Genomic DNA, 18,114 nt, shown 5'->3' on the forward strand with positions numbered 1-18,114 from the left:
GGGGAGTCTGTAGCTCCTTGTCATATGCTGATACCCCGGATTATTATCAGCATCTACCCACAGCATAATTTTCAAAGTGTTGTCAACATACTCATGAACGGCATCTCACAGAATGAAGTGGGAATATGGAACTTCATGAAGTCATATCGAAGAGCCCAGTTATCGCCAGGACGCGGGTTCTTTTCGACCATGACGCTGTCTACTCCGAGTGCCTTGAGACGCGCAGAGAGAGTGGTGGCGCTATTTCAAATACGAAGTTAGCCATGTAGCTCTTATGATGACTCCGCTTGAAACCTACGCATTTCCACCTCCGACGATAAAGACGTCCGTCTTAAAGCTACTCCCATCATTAAAATGCCTCGCGGGTAATTGAAGGAGATTCTCATCCTCTTGTTGTACATCCAAGCTCATAAGCCTGGTGCATAGAATCCATATCTTCCACTGGATGGCAGATTCTTCATTCTCAGGGTCAGCCCGAGTGGGCAGGAGAAGCATTTTCCCCTTACAGGTAGCAGCAGGCGACTCAGTGCGGAAAGTTAGTGGGCAGTCAATAAATTGCTACGCAAGTCAGTTATTACGTCTCAGGATTTGCTTCTAGAAAGCCCTCTACGCCAGTCGTTTGCTTACCAGAACTGGCGTTGCGGGTAAGAACATCGCTGCTCCGTCCAACGTAATCTCCCCATTTACGGCCCTCAAAGTCTTCGTCTCCAAAAGACTCGCTGCAATAATTCTCGGGCTCTCGAATGTGCGCAAATGGTAGGTCAACGCAAGTTGATCTTTCCAGTAGGCCTGGCTGGCGAAGAAACAACCAGCCAGTGATTCACCATCATCTACAGCAAGAGCAGTATTGACAGTGTTCAACACCAACTGTGCCTCCTTGGTTGCCGCATCGCCAGCCATAATAGCTGGGTCTACTAGACCAGGGGTAAGCATAGGTAGTGGATTTTGGTCCATCATCCTGCGCAGATCCCCTCGTAGGGGGAATTCATCCTGGGACGGGGACGCATCACTGTCTATCACCGTGCGTCAGTATTTAGAATTCAGACCGCCACGATTAATGAAACATGAACTCACTGTTAGCCATGGTTTGTGCTTCTGATCGGGGGAAAAGATGATGATCCGAAAAACTGCAATGCGGGGTTTATAACTAGGGGAAACCTCTCCCGCTGTTCACGGGCCTGCATCAGATGAGCGTCGTCACACAAGATTACGGCCGTATTTAGTCTAGGAAAGATTGTCAACTAACCCGTGCGAGCTCCATAACGGCCCTAGTGGCAGCTCCGGCCCGCAGTCCTTAATCCTTCGCGTGTAACTAAGTGGGTTGGAGCTTAGACAAGAGGGCGGAGTTCTTCCGAGGCTGTCTATTTTCGACAGAATGTAGAAGGTTGTTTGCTAGTATTATATTTACCCTGGTTATCATCCGCGTTCTCCGGTATTTAGAGCGTTTTGGTTTCATGCTTAACAAAAGTACATATTGTTTTCCAGATCCCCGGGCCGCTAATAATAATCCAGTAGAGACGCCACTAGCAAAACAATGAGGAGGAACTTTGACATAGCGGTCGACCTGTCACAAGAGTGGGCCCTGTTCCCCAATTGCTGGAAGTGTGGCCCACATCACACATCCGCAAACAACAATATTGTATGCTGATCTGTTGTCTCGCCCGCGGAGACAGTGGGGGTTATGCCTGTAGTTAAGCTTGTCTTGGATTAAGACAAGGCCGCCTATGATTGACTTTGTCTTTCGAGCCCAGCGGTTTCCTAAATTTCTGATGGTATCACCGTTTTGAAACCACTCATTATATCGATCGTAGGCTTATAAAAAAAGCCATGAAATTTATCGCTCTCAGGGTCGCAGCCAGGGGTCTACTGGCGGAAAATGATCCTGATCTTTTCAAGACGTCCGTGGACAGCGGGTGGCTAAGATAGGTCCACTTCTCACGAGCTCTGATTAAGACTCATCTATCCGTTCTGCATGATCCAGACTGCAAAAAAAGAAAGCAAAGATGATGCGACACGGTCAAGGCTTCCCAGGTACTAATGTTGGTAGTCATGACGTGACGAACCGTTTGTGTCATCCCTAGGGGCATTTCAGAGCTGTCAATGGTGGGCGATCGCCTTTTTCGCCGACTAATATATTCCCTACGCGACCGAGTAACCTTTGAAATCTTTCCTACTTTCGCCTTTGTGACCTTTTTCTGATGATCGGCTTTGACTGTCATGTCGCTGTCACCAGAGGCCCTTGCCAAATTACTGGCACAGCCAGCTCTGTCGCCTCCTCCTGGTGTGACGCCAAATTTTGATAACCCTCCCAACTCCAATCGTCTAGCATGGTTTGTGACAACCTTTTGCATGGTAATTGCTACCATCTGTCTTTTGCTTCGGCTCTTTTCGCGATGCTGGCTTGAGAAAAAGCTCCGTATAGAAGAAGGTATGTGAGGATGGCTCTCACGGGCATTGGGCTCGAATACACGTTGCTGACACTCACGCTCACTAGGCTTGATGATTTGCGCATATGTATGTCTCACTTCTCATTGTCTTGGTTCCCGAGTCTACATCTCGATAATTTCTAATCAGCAAGCTAAAGGGAGCATACTGGGGCACGGCTTACGCTGGATATGCCTTAATATACACCCCAGGCTATGGGGTCCACACGTGGAATCTCCACAATAAGGATCTGACCCGGCCTCTCTATGTACGTGACATTGTTAAAGCTTGATCAAACCCAATCCAATTCAATGCAGATACTGACCCGTTTTTTTCGTTAGCTTATTCTCATCTACGGCTGCTGTTACTCGGCGACACTCCCCCTGATCAAGACTGCCATTCTGCTGGACTGGTGTCGAATTTTCTTTCCTATCGACAGAGCCAGAAATTTATTCTGGTGGGGCTGCACGAGCATCATAACCCTGCAATGCCTCTGGGGAGTTCTCTGCATTATCCTTCTCAATGCGCAATGTCGTCCGCACGAGGCTATCTGGAAATTCTATCTTCCCAGCAAATGCTATTCACTCCCCGACGTTATGCTTACCTCGGCAACGGTGCAGGTGGTCTCTGACATTGCCATGTTTCTGCTCCCTCAAAGAATTATTTGGAGGTTACATATGAACTGGCAGAAAAAGATTGGCATCTCGATCATCTTTGGAGTTGGTATACTGTAAGTCTCTCTATCGGACCTTGAATAGCTCAAGTCTTCGATATTCCGGGTACAGGCTAATCACCACATAGTGCATCTGTTGCAGCATGCCTGCGGCTTGCTCGTACAGTCGACTTTGCCCGAGACACTGACAGCATGTACCTGCTCAGTCCTCTTCTCTTCTGGGCATGCGGTGAAATGACTTGTGGCTTTTTTATTTTCAGCGTGCCTTGTCTGTCCAAGATCATCGTGGAATCTGGTCTACCACGGAAGGTGAAGAGTTCTCTCGGCTTCAGCGCAAAATCAACTTGGCCTTCGAATGGAACCCCCGATCACCCTCCCACCTTCGGATCAAATCCTGTCCGCAAGCCCTCCGTCCATAAGCCTTGGACAACTACGGACAGCACATACTCTAGGATTCAAGAGGGCGGCATTCCATTGGAGAATACAGGAAAATCTGAATCCCAGACAACTCTTCATGTTGGGCCCCAATCACATGAGGAGCAGCTACCTTTGCATGTGACTTGCACGACGAACATTAGTATTGCTACTGAGTCTCGCTCGCACTCTGACAGTGAACGAGATAGTAAGGGGAATTGGCCATGATCGATTACATGCAATTGCAGGGTTTCAGAAACGGATTTTTCTTCAATCGTTGTCAAGTTGCTATCTCGAGAGTCCAAAGTCATGTCACTCGAGGCCAGAAGAATTCGGGTGTCACACGCGTGAATATTTAAAGTACAGAATATCCATTGTACAAAAGGTTCGACTGAGCCCAAATATAGTGAACCCTCTAAACGAGCTCTCGAGTTTTGAGATTTTTGTCATCAGGTGGACTAAAGAATAGTCAAGTTTGAGCATTCTTGAATGGCCATTTTCGCTTTGTTCCCTGAACGAAACGCAAAGTGTGTACGTAAGACAAAACAAGTAACTTAACTAGTTAGTTAACTAAGGAGCATAACTCTACACAATGCCTACTAATGAGTCAAGTAAGAATCGAATGATTTAGGTCTATCTACCAATCATACAACCTCTGGGGGTTCTCCACCATCAGTGTCTTCCACTCATAATCCGACAACCACGAGCGCATGGTCTTCAGCCAAGCCACATCGTCAACCTCTAGATATGGAGTCTCTGCTAATGCCTCCTCTCTCGTTCGCACCTTCATCAAGGGCGTATGAGGCCTATCAGACAAATATCAGCACGCTTGCAGCTTCACAACAGATCAAGTAGTCCATACCAATCACTTCCCCACAAAAGCTGTTGTGGATTCGCATCAAACAACGCCCTAACAAGCGGTTTCAAATCGTCAAAATCCGGAGCCTGGGTACTAACCCGGTAGGGTGCACTGATCTTCACAAAGATATGACCCGCCCGAACTAGATCCAAGATATCTTCAAACCCCTGCTGGCGCGTAAGATCACCTTTGCACTCAGCGGGCAACATACTCGCCCCCTTCAATAAGGCAAAATGATCCGTTACAAGCCGAATTCCTCGCGGCACGATCTCCTGTGTGATAACCGGCTTCAACGCACTCCAGAATTCCGGGTGCGTATGCGTAAACGCCATACTCCACCCAGTACAATTCCCATCAAGCGCGCGAGCATGAGCCGTCAATACAATCTTTTGAAGATCGACGTCGTGCATTGCGCTGTATCGGTACAAATTGACTCTGATCCCACGAATGCCGTTAGCATGCATTTCTGCAAGTTCAGCGGGTGTGATAATCTCTGGATCGATCACTGCGATTCCCTTTGTTACATCCCGGCCGAGGTCTGCGGTGAATGTGGTGAGACAGCTGCTGTCTGCGCCGTAGGAGAGACCGTGGGTTAGGACTGAGTGGGTGATGCCGGCCTTTTCTTTGAATTCATTATATTGCTTGATTGAGGCGGGAGGTGGGGTGAGATGCCGATTTGGGTCGTAGGGGAAGCGCTCAGCTATAGTACGTTTGTATCAAGCAGATTTTCAAATTGAGGGCACGATGTTATGGGATCTCACGTTCGAAAATATGGTGGTGGACGTCCCATCCGCCATCTGGAAAGAGTTGGGATGACATTCTTCCTCGGATATTATTCTTCGGGTAGTAAAGAGCAGGTTAAAATGGCAAGACAGATTCCAAAAGTGTATATTTGGGTCAACTTCGGCGTTAGGTCTTGGATTTATTCAGCGACAGGAGATGTAAATATAGAGAAGCTAACCGGCAAAAACCAACCCCGAGTGTTTCAAACATGGGGCAAACCCCAGCCAGTTACTGCATGGTAGACAAGGTAGATACCGACCGAGAAATCCCACCGAAAAAAAGGAGGGGAGCTCTCCAGCCTCTCTCGCGGAAGGACTGCGAGACTCCATAGTCTGGGGATGGTCCCGAAGTGGGGACACGGCATTGCGGTGGCTCTGGAGCTGTCCGGGTGGATCTGGAGCACTCCGAGACCATGAGAAATTCGGAATTTGAAGAGAGCTCTATTGAACGTCACACCCTTTTTTGTCGGCCTCAATCCGAACCTATTTTGCACCTCCTGTTTTCGATATTGGGATTGCGATCTCGCGATGTCGGAATGTTCCCCTCCGCATCTACTGGTTTGGTTTCTCCGTCTAACGTGCTACTGGTATGCGCTCGTGATGATGCCATTAGTGGTTTCATATATTCTCCAGCTGCCAGCCATGATAGACAAATATGATTTTTATCCAGCCGCGCCTTGAGGCTCACCCACATACTCCCACCAACTATGTCTACCCAAAAACAAATATCACCATGGCAATCCATATTGGCCGGAGGTGTTGCTGGCGGCTTTGAGAGTTTGATCACTGTATGAAAATACAACACGAAGTAAGAGAGAAAAGCGCTAATATTGTTGGCCATCTCCAGTATCCAACCGAATACTTGAAGACTCGCCAGCAACTTTACAAGTCTGGTGGCGCGACGAGACAATCACTCCCACAAATCCTGTCCTCAATCATTCGACATCATGGCATCCGGACTCTATACACCGGCGCGGGTATCTTCTGCGCCTCCAATGCCTCAAAGTCCGGAATTCGGTTCTTCACATTTGATATGGTCCGACAACTTATGCCGACTGATACAAAGGGGAAGGTTACCCCGCTAGGCAACATGTGCGCAGCCTTAATGGCGGGAGTGGCAGAGGCAGTTGTCGTAGTCACTCCTGGAGAAACCATTAAGACGAAGATGATTGACGACCGAGCTGGGCCGAAGCTATATAGATCGACTGGACATGCCATCGTCTCTATTTTCAACAAGGAAGGCCTGAGTGGGCTATACCGTGGCGTGATTCCAGTGACACTGAAGCAATCTGCAAATGCCATGGTGCGCTTTACAAGCTACAATATCTTTCTAGGAAAGATGGAGGCGACATCCATGCCAAAATCCGTCAGCACTGTAGTGGCGGGTGCTATGGCGGGTATTGTCACGGTATATGCGACGATGCCGTTCGATTCGGTCAAGACTCGACTGCAGGCTATCGATGCAAATCAGCTCTATCGCGGCTCGCTGGATTGCTTTCGCTCGGTGATCACACAGGAGGGCGTTTGTGCGTTATGGCGAGGAACTACGCCGCGATTGGTGCGGTTGAGTGTTCGTGATTCATCACCTTCTTCTATTGTTCAGTGGCAAGACTAACACTTTGACCATAGGTCTCGGGCGCTCTCAGCTTTTCGATTTATGAAGCTATTGTTCAGTGCACTAACAACCTGTCGATCAACAAGTCTCTAGGGATGAAAAAAACGAATCTGTAGATCGATTAAGAGATCTTGTAGGTTCATCAGTTGGATAGACGAAAAAAATAGTTGTGGAAAATGCGTACGGACTAGAATAGGATATCCCCTAGAGAGAAGGTTGATTAATGTTTGGCTGAGCAGTTAAAATTGAGTGTGGCCTAAGGAAGACAGGGGATCTCCAGGAGCACGCCTTGAAAATCATATCCCAATTAGTCTAGAGCATTTGGCTGGTTTGTTTGACGGAAACAAACATCTCGAAAAGTTGAACTGCATAGATGCGGCGTGTTTGCCTCGAAGCAAATGTAGACGTATCCCTTGATTCGTAGTGCTTTGCAAACCCAACCCTTTAGCGCTGGGTGTTCAAGGCGACCGGAATCGGAGCAATCGATTAGAAAGTCAATTTCTACGTATCAGCATTGATTAGGTTTTGTTTGCCGGCCCAACGGTTACGCCCATAGTTATGCGATCGGCTGTACCCCAGAATCGGCCTGTAAGCCAAGCCCTTCCCCACAGGCAAAACTTCCCGTCCTCATCTCCCCATCCCGAGCATCACCGGCATGATCATGCAGCTTCTAGGACCCTTCATCGTATAACGGTGGTCAAAACCTTTTGTCACTACCTCTAGCATCATCATGGCACCCGAGGATGGCAGTGCCCCGCCCCCCAGGAAGGTCCGCTCGGCATGCCGCCGATGCCGCCAGAAACGCGTCAAGGTGAGTCTCGATAGCTATCGCACTGCCAACAAGCTTCTGACAATTTATTTAGTGCGATGGCGGAATACCTGCCTGTAGTAATTGTGCTCGGGCAAAGGTTCCATGCATCGACGTTCATACGGGCAATAATGACCTGTCTATCCCGCGAGAGTAAGTCGATTTCGCCCAGTTCTTGATTTCTGTCTAAAATATGATCGATTTTGAATACAAGTTCTGATGGTAATGTTATAGCTTTGCAGTACGGTGTTGCGCTCGCATAAAATGGCTCGAACAGAACCTGGCCACTCTGTGCCCCGACTTTGACCTGTCGCAGGGCCCAAAAGTCAATGCAAGCTTCATGGAGACCTTGAACCTACCACAAGATCGCTTAGACACCCGAGATGTAGCTCCGATATATCGAGGGGGTGTCTCGGAGCTTCCTAGTCAGGACGAAATCCTGGGGGATGCAGCGACGAATAAACGCCCACTCTCGGTGATGGAGTCAGATGCTGACTCTCCGCTGTCTGCCAAGGCACGGTCCGTGGCGATTGATCTCGGGATGCTTTCATTGCAATCTGACTCGCGCCAGAAGCATTATCTTGGCTCCTCCTCTGGATTACTATTCGCCAAACTTATGGGTTTAGATAACGAAATACGTCCGGAGCAAGGTGCGAGCCAAGCACGTCGACTCACCCCTCAAAGAATGTCTACCGAGATTTACAGGCCGCTCTATGATCAATTAAGACAGGTAACGATCCTGACTCGAAATAATCGTGCGGTTTCTCTCGCAAAAGCATACTAACTTTCAAAGGAACTTCCATCACCCGAAGAAGCGTGCCTTTTGCTAGAAGTTTACTTCCAGAACGTTCACGTTGACCAGCCTTTCCTCCATCCTGCATCGTTGATCAACGCATATCATGCTTTATATCTGTGTGCACAGGCAGGATACAATGACTTAATTGATCGAAACGGCTGGATTGATGCCGTTGAAGCATTCCGCTATAATGGTCGGATAGACATAGCGGCAGGTTGTAACATCACTCCAATCTCCATCGCCACCGCCGTCTTCCATGTTTTCATGATCTTCTCCTTGTCAGCGACTATCTTGACCAGGAAGAAAAACTACGATTTCTCCCCCGCCCGATTCCATCGCATGGCAATCTCCACAGCCTCGGAAACATTTTCCAATATTTCAGTTACATCGCTACAAGCCATATTATTACTGGCCGTCCAAAGTCTTATTGAGCCCGCTGCTGTGAACTTGTGGACATTGACTCATATTGCTATGTCGCACTGTATCGACTTAGGCCTTCACCGAGAGCCAAGCGAATCCGACATGCCAAGTGGTGCGAGAGCTATACTGAGATTTATCTTCTCTACTGTCTACTCTCTCGACCGGTAAGATTGCCTTCCATAAGACGAAGTCTAAGATCTCAGTGTTGCTAATTGAAGACAATTAGATCAGTCGCCACCATTCAAGGTCGCCCGCTTGGAATTCGCGATGAGACCTTTGACATAAGACCACCAGAGGAATCTGATATTGCAGAGGTCATGTCATTGGCAGGCAGTGATTTGGTCATCAAACTACCAATGCCTCAGATTCTGGCCCTTTCAGTTGCAAGGTTCCGACTAGACCGGCATATATCAGAGATAAAGCTCTTGCTATACCATCTCCCGACCCGGAACCAAAGCTTTGTCTGGCCTACTAACCTCCCAGAGATTCAAACAAGGATCAAGTCTGAGCTGGATCACTGGCTTCTAAGTGTGCAGAGGATTGTCCCAGATGATGACGCGACTGACGAAGAAAGTCTTGACCTCCAAATCCAGAAGATGAGGCATGAACAACTCTACCATTCCGCCATTTCTCTTCTATTTCAACCGTCTCAAATGTTCCCATCGCCAAGTCAGGAAGCATTGAAACTCTGCTATCAGAGCTGTAGCAAGCGCTTGCAGATATACGATGCAGTCAGCAACCAAGACATGCTGTATTACAATTGGCGCAACATTCACGGGATCTTCTCGTCCGGCGCAACTATTGTATACTGTGCTTGGGCTTCACGAGATCTTAAACGCACACTACCCTTTGCAAAGTTGCTTCGCGATTTGCGGACTTGTTCCAATCATCTCAGTATCGGGAGCCAGTGGTGGCCCTCTGTGCGCAGTGGCAAAGAGAGTTTTGAAATGATGATCGACTTGATCATCAAATACTTCAGTGACATACAGCTTCAAATTCAAGATCTTCCTCCACCCACACAGAGGCAACGATGGCCGATCAGTTCCCGAACGGAAGATTCGCAGCTTCCTCCGTCCTATACTAGCGTATCAGGCATGGAAGAATATCCATCAGAGCACGGAAGTGCCCAAGAACAACAAAGACAAGCCCAGTCCGTGCAAAACAACCAAAGCCAAATATTTGCGATATGTAAGTCATTCTGGCTCTCTGAGAGGTCAACAAACCATGTCCGAAAATCAGCTTGGAACTTGCTAATAATCTGCATAGTGAACGACCCTCAACCATCATTCGAAAATATGGATATGTCTGCACCAGGGCACGGCTTGCACGACTTCGATATGCCGACGATCGAAGATGCCATGGAAAGTTTTATGGCAGAGTACCTGCATGAAGACTGGGGTTGGGATCCTTTCTCCAGCTCTACGGGCACCTTTGACAATCAAGGCACTGGTCCTTTGTAGAAGCTCTACACACAACGACTCACTGGATGAGTATAGTCTTGCTGAAAGGGTCTTGTTTATCATTTTGGGGCCATTTATACATTTTTATATTTGCAACCAAACTTTGGGAGGTACCATCTAAAAGCGACGAACATCCAGGTACTGAGCATCCAACCTTATCGCCGACTAATGATTTCTCAATAATCCAATTTTAATTGTACAAAGTGTCACATCAGTCATGCTTCTACTTTCTAAGCTTCTTGATAGTTGGTCCCATCTCATCTCCGTTTTCCAAGCATTCCCTCGTCTTCTCGTCGATCTCGTACCGCTCTTGGCAAAGACGTAAGCATTCTTCAACGACACCAGGCGGGATAGCGACAACACCATCACAATCACCGAGAATATAGTCGCCGGGGTTGATGGTCACTTTCTCATCAACCTCAACATTCTCATACTCCACCGGGACGTTCAACTCAGAGGAGCGAGTGAAAGTATTCGACCCTAAAATGCTGATCCCCCGGGCGAAAAGTCCCACATTCAATGCACGATGCTCTTCTATATCTCTGAACCGGCCATCAATAACCACTCCAGCGGCGCCCAGCTTCTGCGCACGCGTGCTCATCAACCCTCCCCAGCAAGCACTGATCAGCCCCTTGGGCTGGGATACGAAAACGATGCTGTCTTTGGGGATCGCATCGGCGAAATGGCGCTCTGGGATCGGGGAGGCTTTGTCGGCTGTTGGTACCATCCGGACTGTATATGCAGGGCCGAAGATCTTGGATGGTCCGCTCATTCTGTCAGGGCTGTACATCGATAGGCCGGACAAGTATCCGCCATGTTTGATTCCAAGTTTCACCAGGGCATCTCCGATCTTCACAATCTCATGTTAGTCATGTTGTGCCAATCAGTGCATTATGTGCATAGGGCTGTCAAGAAAATTAAGAGAACATCATAACTTACATCGCAAGACGCGAACCTGCCGAGTGCTTGGACTGCCTTTGCTGTAGCTGCCATTTTCGGTGGTACAGAGGAAAAGTATTAGTGGGCGGAGGAATGTAGGGTGCTGAAGCATTCACTAAACATATAATCGCAAAGCCTCGGCTAAACAGCTAATATTTGAAATAACTGAAAATCTGCCTCCATTGAGACTCTCTAATTGGCCCGATTTTGTTTCGCTGGGATGAGGCGCCATCCAACAAGCCTCATTCGCGCGGAGCACTCCAGACCCACACGGAGCTATCCAGCATCGCAAACAAGACTTACAAAGTGGCGATCTCGGCGAACAATAGAAGCAGGTGGATTCGAAATATATCGATAGGAGAATACCAATTTTCTTCGTTCAGACTCGGATGCTGATATCTTTCTCTATTTACAATTGTTGTCTTGCATGGTTTGACTGACGCACTTCCCGATCGCGTTGACTACAAGCCCAAAATGATGTCGCAAGCTCTCCGGCGCATCGCGCAGTCACGTCGGCCATATCAGAGATCTCCAATTGCTCAAACACGGTCACTTGCTACTGCTGTCGCATACCCCTCGAACATCCTCGGTGTCGATTATAACAAGCAAATCACGGTTCTCGATACCTTGAAGCGGCAATCACAGCGCCCATTGACTTTGACAGAGAAGTTACTTTATAGTCATTTGATTGTTCGGGGCGATGGCGAATGGGACTTGGAAAGGATCGATCGCGGAAAGACTATTCTCGAGCTGCGCCCCGATCGCATTGCTTGTCATGATGCCACAGCGACAATGGCTCTGCTACAATTCATCAGCGCTGGGCTTCCGCGCGTCAGGACCCCGACGACGGTACACAGCGACCATCTTATCATTTCTGAGAAGGGTGCAAAAGAGGATATGCAACGGGCTACCTTGGAACATGCGGAGGTATATGACTTCTTGAGCAGCGCCTCGAAAAAGTATGGAATTGGTTTCTGGAAACCTGGTTCTGGCATCATCCATACAGTGATTTTTGAGAATTACGGAATGTAAGTTGCACGATCGGTGTGTAGCTAGCATAAATTTGATACTTACCTCTTCATTCTTCCTAGGCCCGGCGGTTTGATTATTGGAACTGACTCACACACCCCAAATGCTGGCGGACTGGGTATGCTCGGTATTGGAGTCGGAGGCGCTGACGCTGTTGATGCCATGTCTGGGATGCCATGGGAACTTGTCGCACCAAAGGTCATCGGTGTGAATTTGACTGGTCAACTGCAAGGCTGGGCATCGACGAAGGATATTATCTGCAAGCTTGCTGGTATTTTGACAGTCTCGGGAGGAAAGGGCTCAGTCATTGAGTTCTTCGGTCCAGGCACTCAAACCCTGGGAGCTACTGCCATGGCGACCATCTGCAACATGTCAGCAGAGGTTGGATCAACGTCTTGCATCTTCCCTCACTCGCCCGCGATGGATCGCTACCTGGTTGCTACGAAGCGCGAACATGTTGCAAGGGCGGCGAATCAGGTTCGCGATGTTCTGCTCACGGCAGATGAAGGGTCTCATCAGTACTATGATCGCATTATCGATATTGATCTCTCTTCATTGGAGCCACACATCAACGGACCTTTCACACCTGATCTGGCTCATCCTGTCTCTGAGTTTAAATCTGCTGTCGCTGAAAGGGATTGGCCCCTTGACTTGAGTCATGCCATGGTCGGGAGCTGCACAAACAGTTCATACGAGGACCTCGACAAGTGCCGACAGCTTGTACGTCAGGCCAAGGCAGCCGGAGTCCCCAAGTTCAAGGTTCCATTCCTTTTGACACCAGGTAGTGAGCAAATCCGAGCAACTACCGAAGCAGACGGCATTCTGGACGAATTGAGGGATGCCGGTGCTGTCATTCTTAGCAGCTCGTGTGGACCCTGCGTTGGCTCATGGGACCGCAAAGATGTTGATGTGAAGGGCAAAGAGAAGAACTCTGTGATCTCCAGTTTTAATCGCAACTTCATCGGTCGCCATGATAGCAACCCCGCGACTCATTCGTTTGTGACTTCTCCTGAAATTGTCACAGCTTTCGCCTACTCTGGTCGTCTTGATTTCAACCCCATTACCGATAAGGTCTCTGGACCTGAATCGCAGTTCAAACTAGAGCCACCAGTGGGCCAAGAGCTTCCTTTCAATTTCGAACCCGGTCTTGAGACGTTCCAAGAGCCACCATCAGATGGTTCCTCCCTCTCGGTTAACATTGACCCCAAGTCCGACCGTCTGCAGCTTTTGAAACCGTTCCTAAAATGGCAGCCAGGCTGTGCCAAAGACATGGAAATACTTTTCAAGGTTTCTGGGAAGTGCACAACGGATCATATCTCCCCAGCAGGGCCATGGTATAAATATCGTGGCCACCTCGAGAATATCAGTAACAATATGCTTACCACGGCCACCAACGCTTTCCTTCCGAACGACCCCCAGATGCTTGGCCACACCAAGAGCCCCGTGACCGGAAATCTGGGCGTGGTTCCAGACATCGCGCGGGAACTTCAAGCACAGGGTATTCGCTGGTGCATTATTGGAGACAACAACTACGGTGAAGGCAGTTCTCGTGAACACGCAGCGCTTGAGCCACGTTTCCTAGGTGGAACGGCAATCGTTGCCCGCTCCTTTGCCAGAATTCACGAGACCAACCTAAAGAAGCAGGGCATGCTCCCGTTGACATTCAACGACCCAGCTGATTATGATCGTATTTTAGAGGGTGATCGCATTTCCTTGCTCGGCGTTGAGGAGGGTGAACTTCAGCCCGGCAAGCCCGTTACAATGAGCGTGAGAACCAGGAATGGTTCGACCTGGGCAGCTCAGCTCAATCATAGTTTCCACCAGGGTCAACTTGCATGGCTCCGGGCTGGCAGTGCTTTGAATTATATCAAGGCGCGGTCCGCAAGCCCATAGGTGGATATCATGTCTGTCCATGTACTGTAGCTGGACTCAATTTGTATACATTTTCGATGGACTTCCAGGAGTAAGGTGTAGGATATCAGATTTCTGGCGAATGGAGAGAATCAAAGGAACTATTTTCATTACTGCTGTACATCGCGAGAAAAAAAAATATTATACTGTGTACATTCGATAGATTCGACCTTTTCCCACCGAGTGCCGGTAGGCATGTGTCCCTCTGGTTTTTATTTCTCGGCTTTGGCGTCAGGAAGACAAAATACAGCGTAAACCACCTTCATCTACGCCGTTGAAGTCTCTACGCAGAATTCGGACGAGACCAGTTTGACGAGACCAAAACTGGTCTCATACAGCGATTCCTTTAATTCAGAAAACAAAGTAGCCATTTAACGCTCTTTCTAACATGGGATATGGCAAATCCCGGAAGATGGCCGAAGCCCGATTACCATAGCCACTCAACCCTAGCTACACGGATTCAATTCCTAAGCGATCGTGTAACCCGGGGATAATTAGTGAGCGGAGAACGGATACGCACACCGAGCCGTCTAAAGCGACTGTAAAGAAAATAACGGACGATCAATGATTGGATGCGTTTTGCCACCGGCTCGAAGCTTAAACGGCGAAGTTAAAATTGCCGTCACGGATCACTCCGTCGTCCCCGGACTACTCCTAATCCCGGGCTCGATTCCCCACCCCCGGCTATCCCAACCCTGTGGCCGGCATTCATCAACCAATATGTGATGGTGCATAGATCTGGCTACTCTCGAACAACTCGGGCTACTCCTAGGGGCTCTTCCCCCCGCACGAACACTTCGAGAATGGAGCACACCCGCATCGTGTGATTCTAACATCACTTGGCCCTTCAGCTGGGGCTCAAAGATGCATATAAGTCAAGAGAAATAACTTTTCCCCGGCTTCTAAATATTGGAGTCTACGCCGCATCGTTTATCCCCGCAAATTTCGATATCTTCAAGTTTTTTTCTGTCAGACCTACCCTTCTTCCTCTCTGAAAATGGGAGCTGCTGGCGGTGGCTGGTCCAATGCGGCCATCAAAAAGGTCCCAGCTCCAGCTCGCAGGGCATATGTATGGCTTGCTGTTATCTGGGCTTCGTATTGTGGTGGTCTTCATGGGTTCAACACCGCGAATATTTCGGGCACTATGACTCTGAAGCCATTCATAAGGGACTTTGGATGGACCCATCTTTCCTCCAAACAAATCTCGAACTATTCAGGATGGGTTGTCTCGTCGATGCTTTTGGTGAGTATTCGTATTGCATGCCTATATTGAACTTGTGTTGCAAGCTTCTACTGTTGGAATCTATCCTTACTGACTGGCAATTACCAATAGGGTCAGATCCTAGGTGTCGTGGTGTCTGGGCCCTTGGGCGAGCGTCGAGGTCGAAAGTCAGTCATCATGTCGGCCGCCATTTTCTACACCATCGGTGCCATCTTGATGGCTGTTAACTTTGGCTCTTTGGCCGAACTGCTCGTTGGAAGAGTCATGTCAGGAATTGGCTCTGGGCTTGGAATGACAGTAGGCCCTATCTACATCTCAGAAGTCGCACCGACAGAGATGCGTGGCATGATGACCACTTTTTACAACATCAACATCATGAGCGGTGTCGCGGGAAGCTATTGGATCAACTATGGCTCCTATGAACATATCTCGCCGCAGAATAGCTGGCAATGGCGGGCCACACTCGTCCTCCAGTTGATTCCTGCTGTCGCACTCGTCGTTGGCTTTCCGTTCTTCCCCGAATCACCTCGCTATTTGATGATGAGAGGAAGAGTGGAGGCGGCCCGACAGAGCCTTTTGAAGATCCGTGGCCTCGACGAAAACGATAGTTATTTCAGCCGCGAGTATGACGAGCTAAGAGGTCGGGTCGATGCAACCGCTGAGAGCCAGTCTGCCTGGCAATCCACCAAATCTCTATTAGGTACATGCATCACTGATCCCCCGACCCGCAAGATGCTCTTGTTTGTCATGATCGTCCAAACATTCTTCATCATGAGTGGTGGAAATTCAATTACCTACTATGCGCCGACCATCTTGAAGTCAATCGGCCTCAAGTCCAGTCAAGTCCTCTTGTTTTCTGCCGTCTACGGTATGATTAAGGTCGCCAGTGTGTTGTTCTACGCTTTTTATCTCACCGATCGCTTCGGTCGGCGACCATTGTTAATTATTGGTTCATCTATGAACACCCTGTGCCTCCTCTACCTTGCCGTTTATCTAGGAGTGGCTGATATTTCTGGATCTGCCAGTCCATCACCCGCAGCATGGGTTGCAATCGTCGCCATTTGCATTTTTGCAATTGGCTATGGATTCGGATGGGCACCTGTCTTTTCTCTCACAGCTTCAGAGATCTGTCCGACTTCAACACGAGGAACAGTGGTGACAATTGCTTTCATTTATCAAAATTTGCTGAACTTCGCCATCACTCGTGGTTTCCCCAGCATGACTGTGGACATGCACGCCTGGGGCCCCTTTGGCCTGTTCACTGCTTTCACCGGGTGTGCAACAGTGTGGGTCTTTTTTGCTTTCCCAGAATGCAAGGGGCGCAGCATGGAGAGCGCAGGCGCTTTGTTCTCTTTGCCTTGGTATAAGATTGGCTTTGTAAAGGCTCCAACTGCCGAGTATGAGGCCGCTGAGAGGCGTGTGGACTTGGAGAAAGCATCATCTAGCGAGCATGAGGAACATGTCGTTGGAGAAGGTCACAAGCAGGGCTAGGGGGCAATTTTCTATCGATAAGCACATAGGTTTTAGTTGAATGGATGTCAAGATATTGACGTCCGAGAATATCATGAGTTACTACACGCTTCGCCACGGTGTCATCTCAAAAGTCCTATTCCGCTTGCTCGTACTCGACTGCCATGCTACTGATTATTTGTACTAATTGCGCAGTCTTTTTATTCCTCGTGTAAGCTAGTTTCAATTGTCTTAGATGTGGTACGGCAACCGATGGATGCTGGGGGGGGGATGCGGAAGCTTGGGCTGTATTGGGCAAATTCTTTTTGGATAGCTTGCGTGATTCTAGCCTTGAAAAGTTCTACATCATGGTGGGCGAACGAATTGTATTAGAGAATTCATGAATTGAAGAAAGTCTAATGGACCATGATAGACAACATATATATTGAATACTGATCCGTATCTTTCGATGATTGGATGAAAGAAGTTGTGCCGTCGTTTCGGAGCAAACTGGTCCAACTTGCTGGATAGGTCCCAAATCATGTACAAATTGGAAGGTGTATCGTTCAGCTAAGATCGACGTGAAGTACTCATGACAGCCTTGCTAGCGTTACATAGGTATTGGGGCTATCGCCACGTGATATAAGCCATTAGAACGGTCCCGCTTCCCTGGGAAGGAGACGCGATGTCCGTGAATCAGCAAATTTAGCAAAGAATCGACAGGGGCTATACATCTTCTTCCACATGCAAGTGTGATTTTATTCATTATTCGCGATCCTGTGGACGGAGACGGTCGAATCGTCGATAAGAAGAGATTGGAGGCGGGTGGCACGGATTAGATTAAGGTTGCCACTCACAGGAGACACGCCTGCAATTATCAACAAGCACCCACCACTATGTACTGTACTCCTTGGCCGTACGCCAATCGCTAAATTGCCATAACTCTGTTTCACTGTTTCACAGTTCAACCCCCATCCAGACGGTCAGCCTCTCTTTCCCCTTCAGCTGGGCATCTCTTGTCCTCCAATTCTGTTTAAGCCTCGACTCCGCTCCGTCTCTCTTGGCATGGGCCTCGGCGCGTCCTCCACGCTAGAGATCACCCACCTGGGTCTTCTGATTTTTCCTTCCTCGGCTTACCTTTCTTAGTTCCTAAGAGCTTGGCGCCCAAATGAAATTACCATGCGCCAGGGGCCAACCAATCAAAAACAACAATCGTTCAGCTGCCACTCTACCGCCAAGATGTGACGCCCAGGAGTGAAGAGGCACAGAATGTCTTATTTTAATTACTATACTTAGATTAGTATTCAGGGTCA

At 48.7% G+C, this 18,114-nt stretch overlaps 8 protein-coding genes across 8 annotated transcripts; 5 read left to right on the plus strand and 3 right to left on the minus strand.

The window, feature by feature from the left end:
- Positions 1 to 606: 606 nt before the first annotated feature.
- N7496_007307 (uncharacterized protein) lies at positions 607 to 1,084 on the minus strand (the record flags this gene model as incomplete). Its single annotated transcript, XM_056700236.1, has 2 exons — positions 607 to 1,013; positions 1,075 to 1,084. 2 exons carry the CDS (start codon positions 1,082 to 1,084, stop codon positions 607 to 609), a joined length of 417 nt encoding a protein of 138 aa, XP_056555649.1.
- A 1,133-nt stretch (positions 1,085 to 2,217) lies between these two features.
- N7496_007308 (uncharacterized protein) lies at positions 2,218 to 3,739 on the plus strand (the record flags this gene model as incomplete). Its single annotated transcript, XM_056700237.1, has 5 exons — positions 2,218 to 2,428; positions 2,495 to 2,514; positions 2,579 to 2,692; positions 2,766 to 3,154; positions 3,226 to 3,739. 5 exons carry the CDS (start codon positions 2,218 to 2,220, stop codon positions 3,737 to 3,739), a joined length of 1,248 nt encoding a protein of 415 aa, XP_056555650.1.
- A 409-nt stretch (positions 3,740 to 4,148) lies between these two features.
- N7496_007309 (uncharacterized protein) lies at positions 4,149 to 5,189 on the minus strand (the record flags this gene model as incomplete). Its single annotated transcript, XM_056700238.1, has 3 exons — positions 4,149 to 4,317; positions 4,374 to 5,070; positions 5,132 to 5,189. The coding sequence occupies 3 exons, from the start codon at positions 5,187 to 5,189 to the stop codon at positions 4,149 to 4,151; spliced, it is 924 nt and encodes a 307-aa protein (XP_056555651.1).
- A 670-nt stretch (positions 5,190 to 5,859) lies between these two features.
- On the plus strand, positions 5,860 to 6,767 carry N7496_007310 (uncharacterized protein; the record flags this gene model as incomplete). The annotated part of the gene is made up of 2 exons (XM_056700239.1): positions 5,860 to 5,940; positions 6,000 to 6,767. 2 exons carry the CDS (start codon positions 5,860 to 5,862, stop codon positions 6,765 to 6,767), a joined length of 849 nt encoding a protein of 282 aa, XP_056555652.1.
- Positions 6,768 to 7,497: 730 nt separating this feature from the next.
- On the plus strand, positions 7,498 to 10,251 carry N7496_007311 (uncharacterized protein; the record flags this gene model as incomplete). The annotated part of the gene is made up of 6 exons (XM_056700240.1): positions 7,498 to 7,578; positions 7,631 to 7,728; positions 7,810 to 8,305; positions 8,369 to 8,955; positions 9,018 to 9,979; positions 10,058 to 10,251. The coding sequence occupies 6 exons, from the start codon at positions 7,498 to 7,500 to the stop codon at positions 10,249 to 10,251; spliced, it is 2,418 nt and encodes an 805-aa protein (XP_056555653.1).
- Positions 10,252 to 10,474: 223 nt separating this feature from the next.
- On the minus strand, positions 10,475 to 11,244 carry N7496_007312 (RraA family protein; the record flags this gene model as incomplete). The annotated part of the gene is made up of 2 exons (XM_056700241.1): positions 10,475 to 11,101; positions 11,191 to 11,244. 2 exons carry the CDS (start codon positions 11,242 to 11,244, stop codon positions 10,475 to 10,477), a joined length of 681 nt encoding a protein of 226 aa, XP_056555654.1.
- Positions 11,245 to 11,664: 420 nt separating this feature from the next.
- N7496_007313 (uncharacterized protein) lies at positions 11,665 to 14,112 on the plus strand (the record flags this gene model as incomplete). Its single annotated transcript, XM_056700242.1, has 2 exons — positions 11,665 to 12,218; positions 12,282 to 14,112. 2 exons carry the CDS (start codon positions 11,665 to 11,667, stop codon positions 14,110 to 14,112), a joined length of 2,385 nt encoding a protein of 794 aa, XP_056555655.1.
- A 1,015-nt stretch (positions 14,113 to 15,127) lies between these two features.
- On the plus strand, positions 15,128 to 16,843 carry N7496_007314 (sugar porter family MFS transporter; the record flags this gene model as incomplete). The annotated part of the gene is made up of 2 exons (XM_056700243.1): positions 15,128 to 15,373; positions 15,464 to 16,843. The coding sequence occupies 2 exons, from the start codon at positions 15,128 to 15,130 to the stop codon at positions 16,841 to 16,843; spliced, it is 1,626 nt and encodes a 541-aa protein (XP_056555656.1).
- Positions 16,844 to 18,114: the final 1,271 nt, after the last annotated feature.

The sequence above is a fragment of the Penicillium cataractarum genome (genome assembly GCF_028827025.1).
Source record: "Penicillium cataractarum strain IBT 29864 chromosome Unknown utg000005l, whole genome shotgun sequence".
NCBI classification, from domain to species: Eukaryota; Fungi; Ascomycota; class Eurotiomycetes; order Eurotiales; family Aspergillaceae; genus Penicillium; species Penicillium cataractarum.